Here is an 8,266-nt window from a genome sequence, read left to right as displayed (position 1 = left end):
TCAGTAATACAATATCTAAAAGTTTTATTTGAGTCTTGGGCTGCCAGGGCAGAAACTACTCTTCACAGTATTCTAAGTGACTAGTTTTAGTTATAAAATTATGTTTTGGCAAAGAAGAAGTAATGCATGCTGATTAAAGAGGCTCCTCGCTCCTTTTTCTGCCCCCATTTCACATACTGAAATGGGAGGCGACTGTCCTGAAGTACAGCTTCCACCATGGGGTAAGATCTAGATCCTAGCAGCCTTTCTTGACTAGGGCTTCTCCAAGAGAATCAAGGTCCACAGAAAATTGTGTCAGCTGCCACTATTACTATTATAACCACCCACTAATCCAAGGATGCTGCAAAGCTACACTATTGTAGATGCATAGTAGAAAAGTTAATCCATTGCCATGATAGATTTTTTTAAAAAAGTGCTAGAGCCTGATTCCCTCAGGAAAATTCCATTGGGAAGGGCTACTTGAGCACAGTGGAGCACGAGGATGGAACGAGCCTAGTGGTAATGTGGGTCTCAAGAGGCTTGAGGGTCAAGACTTGTGTGATGTTGAGCAAGTTAATTTTAATCCAAGAAGATAAATAAAAACTCTTTGGGATTGACTTTGGCACCATCCTTTTCCTGAGGGAGGCCACCTGGACAGACTAGCAGGTAACAACTCTAGCAGGGCTCAGAGGTACTATGCCCTTGTGCCTCTGCCTAGCTTTGCCCCTGACCATTCTAAGGCAAATATCCATCTTCTCTATGAACCAAAAAAATCAAGCTGCAAATGAGTGAAGGAAACATGGAAAAGAACAGTCAGACTAAACCCATATAGGCAAATAGCCTCCCTTCCTTCCGGGAAACACCTCTCTCCTCAATGACAAAGAGCTGTAGTTGCTGGAAGAGGGGTTGTTCATAGACATTTTGAGAGAATATTATTTTCTGGGTCTATTGAAATTTAGTTTTTCTCTAACATGGTGGCTACCACAATCTATTGTTATACTTTAGTAGCTCAACCTTTGATTTTCTTCCTCTAGTTTTTATTAATCAAGTGGAATATTAGATGTAGCTACCATTCAGAGGGCTCCTAAATAGTATTGGTGCCCAGAATTCAAATCCTCAATAATGCACGCAATTCCTGTAATCATTTGTGAGGATTTATCAACATAGACTTTATAGATGAGAAAGCCTATATCTGGAGAATTCTAAATGGCTTCTGGAAGAGCCAGAGCTGCTAAGTGTAACCAGAAGTGATATTCTTTCCATTGCATCATGCAAGGCTTTAAGCAGTGAGGAAAAATAGCCCGCATGGTAAGATGAATGGTTGGACCCAACTTTTCACCACTCTTTGCATTCACACTAGGAATGAGTTCACAGTTTTCCCCACCAAAGGTGTTATGTGTTTATCTTGCTTCAGCTACAGGACTTTTTTTGATCAATAGAAAGTGGCACTAAAAGGCCTAACAAGCATTGTGTGCTCTTTGTGGCAGAAGGTATAGAATGCAACCATTTTCCTTTGATTTGGAGGGGATGACTTAGCATGTCCCAGACAACTGAACCCTAGACATTTCTTTTATTTATTTTTTATTTTTTCCCATAATTTTATTGATAAACAAATAGCAATGAGACAGTTGCAAATCAAATCGGTAGGACAGTTTCAATAATTAACACACTGCATACATTCTTCCTAGTGGTTAATTGCTGTAATTTCTTTTATTTTTTAAAAAATCTTTATTTATGTATTTATGTATGTGGGACAGGGTCTGGCTACACAGCTTAGATTTGTATTGATCCTCCTGTGTCAGCTTCCTCAGCACTGGGATTATGGTGTGCACCACCACACCCAGTTTCAGTGGCCAGCACAGGCATGCCTGGGGTTCTGGAGCTGACATGGCACGTGGTACTGAAGATTGAACCCAGGTCCTTGCACTTGCCAGGCAGGCTCTTAGACTGCTGGGCTTTCTCCCTGGGCCCTGAACCCTAAACATTTTGCTGAGGTAAGAAATCCTTTCTTCTTAGCTGGGCTATATCCCACCCTCTGGAGCTCACATGTCTTGTCTCATTGCTACCTCTATGAGCTGTACCGCTATGCATTTGATATAGTGGGCCAGCATAATGTTCTGTGGAGCACTCAGCTGGCCGGGTCTCAATAGGACAGAGGATGATAGTCAAAATAATCCTAGGACAAGACCCTTCATTCCAAATGGACATGGATGGGAGAACATATTCACAGGTCAATCTCAACATACCATGGGCCTAAGGTCCTGATGATCTGCACTCCTGAAGCTGTATGTTTTAGGAGTTAGCTTTCTTCTTGTTGTGACTAAATACCTGACTTCCACGAGTTACAGGAGAAAATGGTTGATTTAGCTCATGGTTTCCGAAGTTTCAGTCCATGGTCAGCTGGCTCCAAGGCAGGACATCATGGTGGAAGACTGTAGTGCAGCAAAGCTCCTCCCTTCAGGGTGACTGGGATGCAGAGGAAGAAAGAGTGTCAGAGAGGAAAGGGTCAGGGACCAACTTAGAACCCAGACCGCACCTCCTTAGCCTACCCTGACACACCTGGAAGTGTTTTACTAATCACCTAGGAGGCTCTGCAAACAATCAAGTCGACCACTAAGCTTAAGGCTGACAGTGTCATATGGAATGGCATCTTCAACTGAGGCTACTACTTGGTTGAATTATAATAGAGCACTGTCATCTTTGAACTATATTTTTTGAGAGGACAAGTCTAGGAAGTTGGATGGAGGTATAATGGGGATCAGTATCCTTAACATTTTAAATTGTCATTTTTTTTAAACCTTACATTTCTTTTCTTTTTTTTTTTTTTTTTGGTGGAACTGGGGATTGAACTCAGGCCCTTGTGCTTGCCAGGGAAGCGCTTATTCCATTGAGCCATCTCGCCAGCCCATAAATTGTCATTTTGATCTTATTTTTATGCTTCTTACATTGCAGTAATTTCACCCATCTTTTTCTGGCATTTAATTGCTGTTATCTGGTCTCCTTTATCAATTTTGAATTATATCATTTCTCTTTAAGCTCTCAAAGAGAGCTCAAATGATGAGAACTCAAAGAGAAATGATGGAATTCATTTCTTCTGTAGGCCTACCTTCTACCACCAGCTCTGGGCCACAGACGATAGAGACTTCTGAGTTTTTGATGAGTATTGCTTGCACATCAGTACATACTTACTGCTTTGCTATTCAGAGGGCTTCTAGACATTTCTGTGGCTGGTTTGTCTGCTTTCTAGCATAAGTAGGCAATCTATTTGTGTATTTACCTCTTTGAACTCTTAAATCTTTCCTATGTCATTTACTTGGCAGTTGTAGGATTTATACTTATTGTAGTGTAAAAAGTATTTATACTTTTCAAGTTGCTTAAAGTGTGAATTTAGCAGTATCATAGCATCATTTCCTGAGTTTCTTGCAAGGTATGAAATCTTACATGAGGGAAAAATCTCTCTTGCCAACTTTATTTTCTACCCTCCTTGATTATGATCATTAAGGACAGTATTCTCATAATGTCTTCTGAACTTGTGCTTACCTAGATCTTGTAGCAACTTTGTTATCATCTTTTCTGTCCTTTTCAGATCTGACATAGCCCAAAGAAAAGCGTTGTTCTGAGCAAGATCTGCTTAGACTGAACATTTTATCTTCTTTGAAAGTCTAATTATTAAGGAATGTCATCAGCTTTTTCTGTTCTCCTGTGCTTGAGATGAAAAGCTCTTTATATGCTACCATAAAGTGCTGTAGCTTTCTACACTTGATCTTAGCCAAAAGGCCGAGAAGTGATAAGTGCCGTAGCTTTCACACTTAGCTTTTGACCATACATTAATCACTCTCAATGACTCTGGACTGCATCGGCGCACTCAACTCCAGTGTCCATCTGATTTTGATTTTCTCCATATTTTTCTAATGCATCACACCCTCATTTTGTTCTTAAGAGTAAGGAAGTATTTAGTGAACACAGCAACCCTGCAACAAAGGAAATTCTGAAAGCTGGCCAACAGCTGAGGGTTGTCAGCGGCTGTAGTCTTGTCTGCTAGCAGTAGTACCAGCAGTTAGGGCAGATAAACTGTGGTACAGTAGGGGATCATGAACAGTTTAGAATCAGAACTAGAGCTGCAGCCACATGGTAGTGGACTCAGCACGTGCCTTTAAAGTTAATCTAGTTACTATTCTCCTCTAACAAGCCACCTCTGTGAAGCCAAAGAAGGCAGCTTGACTCGTTGCTGTTCTTGAGGAAAAGTCATACACTGTCTATTTTGTGTCCCAATACCATCAACCCCTTGTCATACGACAAGAAGTACAGAATAGGGACTCTGGCAGGATGCCCAGAACCCTGGCAGTATTCCAGTAGTTTGAGTGTCTTTCAGTATCAGTTAATGACATTCCTTGTCTTTCCCCATACTCTGAGGTCAAGGGTTTCTATACTGCACTAGTCCTTCAAGGAGATAGGAATAGTCCAATGTATAGTGACCACTGCTTTGGTAACATTTTTCCTGAGAAGGAGAGGACATAAGGAACTTCCGCTTCCCATTCTTAGGATTTGCTCTCATCCAGTGTCAACTTAATTTAAAGACATCTTTAAACTCATTGGTTTATTTTAGGAAGTGAATTTTTTCAATGTAAAAGTAATAAAAGCTGTTTCTAGAAAAATTGGAGATGTCATACAAGAGAAAAGAAGAAACAAACACATTCATCCCATTATACAGCTTACCATTTTGGTGCATTTCATCCTTGTGTTTTTACAATTTTGTCTTATGTAGATTTGATTATTTAAAACATTTTTTTCTTACCAGTGACTTCAATATTGCAACAGAAGTTTTATTCCATTGTTTCAATCTGTGTGAACCAATCATGTGGGATGCTATGCACAAATGAGTGTTTCACTTACTTAATCACATCTTTGGGGGTATAGAAGCTTCTTGACTTACATTGGATCTACATCTTAATATATTCAGCATAAGTTGAAAATATTATGAGTAAAAAATATACGTATCTAACCTATAAAACATGACAGCTTAGCTTAGTCTACCTTAAACATGCTTAGAATATTTCCATTAGCCTACACTTGGGTAAAGTTATCTAACACAAGACTATTTCATACTAAAATGTTGAATATTGTGTGAGGTTTATTGACTATTTGTATCTGAAAGCTGCTGTCAACACAGTACACTGCGAGGTATCAGCTGTTTGCCCTCAGGGTGGTATGGCTGCTGTGGTCTAGTATCAGAGCACATGTTGCTAGCCCAGAAGAAGGTCAACACTGGAAGATTTTCATTTATTTATTTCTTTGGTGCTGGGGATTGAACACAGGACTTTGTGCTTGCCATGCAGGCACTTAAGCCGCTGAGCTATCTCTCTAGCCCTAACACTGGAAGATTTTACTGAATTAGTATGGTTTTCACACCATTGTAGAGTTGAAAACTCTTGATTAAGTCAAACCATTGTAAGTCAGGGACTAGATATACATGATAATATATATATATATATATATATATATATATATATATATAATTAAAACACTAAAATATGGTTGTGTATTAGGGATTTTAAAACTATATACTAACGTTTTCCATGTAATAAAATTATTTTAAATTATTTGGTACATGATATTTCACTATGTGAATATACTAAAATTGTTATGAGCCATTCCTGTATTACTAATCATCTGATGCATTATCAATGTTTTGCTATACTAAATTAACCTGATCATTTCCTTAGGCTAGATTTTTATCTATTCATTATGGTCAAGAAGTGTGACATGGGGGGCCTGCCCCTTAGCTCAGTTCTTTAAGTGGCTGCTTCCACAAAGCTGTCAGGCTCAGGTTGCTGTGGTTTGATCCCCACAACTCAAGCCAGCCAAACCTGCCCTGCAGGCATTGGGAGCAAGAAGTGTGACAAAGACTGCTAGCTGTCCAGTAACTCCATTGGCACTTTTTCCTGCACATTCAAGTAAACCATATCTGCTGGAAAGCTGTGCTTACAGAACTGAGTTCTAGCTAGAGGAACATGAGCTGCTCCCAGGCTACTCCACTAAATATTACATGGCAAATTTCTCTGACTTGGGTGACATATGTTATCATCTTAGGCTTCTTTTAAAAAGCTCAATAGTTTATTCCAAAAAAATCTCCCCATTGTTGTTCTCCTCTAGGGGTGGAGGAATGAGTGGGATGACAGGGATTCTGAATATAACCCATCTCTGTCTTATCTTTACCTCTCTTTCTCACATGTCTCTGATAATCACCTTTACCATGCCCTAGTGGCAATTCTGGTCAACCCAGTCTCAAATCTTACTAGGATTTACAATACCGCTGTGTCTCCTGAGTGTCTACTTACCATTCTAGAAACTCCTCTGGACCCTGGGAGTAGAGTATATCAGATAGGGAAAAGGTCCAAATCATGGTTCTTGAGGAATTTACAAACAGCACAAAACACATGGAAGTATTGTCATGTAGCAAGTTGGGAACTGATGACTGCTTTGGAGAAAATAATGAGAGAGGGAAAGGGGCATTGGTAGTTCTGGGTTTGGAGGGAATGGGCTGCTCACAGTTTTAAAAGGTGATCAGGGTTGGCCTCAGGGAGACAGTAAGACCTGAGCAAAAACTGAGAGCAAGTGAGCCAGGAAAGTGTATCAAGTAGATGTCTAGAGAGTAGGAACAGTCAGCATGAAGTCCCTAAGGCAGCAGGGTATAAGGAATAGCAAGCAAAAATGTAAGGTGGCTGGAGAAGAAGAGTAACCATGGAGACTGGAGGTGCTGGTGGGAGTTAGGTCATGCAGGGTGTTTGCAGGTCCCTATACACACACTGGCTCTTACTTTGGATAAAACAGGTAGTCACAGGAGGCTTTCCAACAGAGAAATGACCCGACCTGATCTGGACTATTGGATCTATTCCCATTTTCTGTTATCTCTCTTAAGGGTTGTTTATGAAGTTCTAAAGCTCTTAGAATAGCATGTGGCATGTCCTACATGCTACTGAATATTGTTCATTAATTAAATAAAAAACTTGGTGATATAACTCTGAATATAGTGATTTGCCTGTGGTCTAGGATATACACATCTGAATAAGTAATCATAATATGAAATAAGTTCAGAAGATAGTAGAAACATAAAGAATGACTTCTACCTCCAATTTTTAGTGAGAAGAAAGTACAGGTGTTCCCGTTGGGGAGGCCAGTGCTAAGCTACTGTTACTGCTATATTATGAGCCAGATCTTGAATGAAAAGAACTTTGATGAGCAAGAAAGCAATAATATGAAAAAAGAACCAGACGTCAAAAAAGTATCTCATATAAAGCACAATAAGCCAGTGCCGCCTGTATGGTCACCAGGGCTAGTCTATAAACTACTTATTTGACCATGGTGAGGTATGTACAGAAATTGAGAGCAAGCCCTTAAAAATTAAAAACAAAAGAAAAAGAAAAATATTGTATTTGGTAGAAACTCGTATACTTTTAAAACAAGAACTAAGGCCTGTAGTATTTATGTCCTTTGTTTTTCGCTTTTTTGAACAGGTTTTAAGTTGTGTTTTACAAAAATAGCAGTCATGAAAAATTTATTCCTTACCCCAGATCCTTTGAGAAAATGATTCAATATTGCTGGATATTGGGCCTCAGATAACCTCCTGGAAAGGTTGACCAGAGCCATGTGGTGAAGACCCCTGGGTACCTGGAGGAGCAGACACTGCACTTGGGGGTAGTGAGTGGACTTGGAACTTTTTAAACAAATTGAGCGTGTAATGTTTTTTTTTTTTTTTTTTAATGAAGTGTGTGTATTGGGCAGGCGTGTGCAGTCAGGAGATCCAGTATTTCACAAAAAATAACTATTTGGTAAGAGCTTGGTTAAGCAGAGGAGTTTACACTTATCAAAACATAAAACGTTGGAAATACGTGAGCACATTCTTGGCGACCACAGTGCCCCTGGCTGCTGAGAGAGATGCCCAGGTCAGGCTGCGGCTGTCCTCTCCCCGGCAGTCTCCTAGCACTGACACTGGACCAGAGTGAAGACCTTCGACCGGCCTGCTTCACTTCCTCTGCCCAACAGCCCTGCCTCCGCGGGACCCAAGTCACGGCTGGAGAATCGCTTGTAGGCGGAGGAGCCAGCGGGACCCACGGAGCCCAGCTCCAAAGAAGGCACCACACTGAGCCCACTGGGGCGGCCTCCCCTGACTCTGTCGCCCCAGTCCGGAGGCTCCGCCGGCCTTCAGTTGACATCCGTAACTGGAAGGTGAGGCCTCCCGTGTCACAGCCTAGGCCTTCCGCCCCAGTCCCCGCACGCCCGGAGCACA

At 40.8% G+C, this 8,266-nt stretch overlaps 1 protein-coding gene across 2 annotated transcripts in view; it reads left to right on the top strand.

Annotated features, from left to right (window-relative positions):
• The first annotated feature begins 7,888 nt into the window (after window positions 1-7,888).
• Window positions 7,889-8,266, top strand: part of Cpq (carboxypeptidase Q) — a 610,322-nt gene continuing 609,944 nt past the window's right edge. Inside the window, exon 1 of one of the 2 annotated variants that reach the window (XM_004641291.2) lies at window positions 7,889-8,205. In XM_004641291.2, the coding sequence (XP_004641348.2) occupies window positions 7,915-8,205 (291 nt within the window). In that variant the 5' untranslated portion in view covers window positions 7,889-7,914. The remainder of the gene's footprint in view (window positions 8,206-8,266) is intronic. The other variant, XM_023701349.1, reaches the window with a different exon arrangement.

This window comes from Octodon degus, unplaced genomic scaffold (assembly GCF_000260255.1).
Source record: "Octodon degus isolate 3935 unplaced genomic scaffold, OctDeg1.0 scaffold00134, whole genome shotgun sequence".
Lineage (NCBI taxonomy): Eukaryota > Metazoa > Chordata > Mammalia > Rodentia > Octodontidae > Octodon > Octodon degus.
The sequence above is the reverse complement of the archived record's forward strand: the minus strand, read 5'-3'. Positions and strand labels throughout refer to the sequence as shown.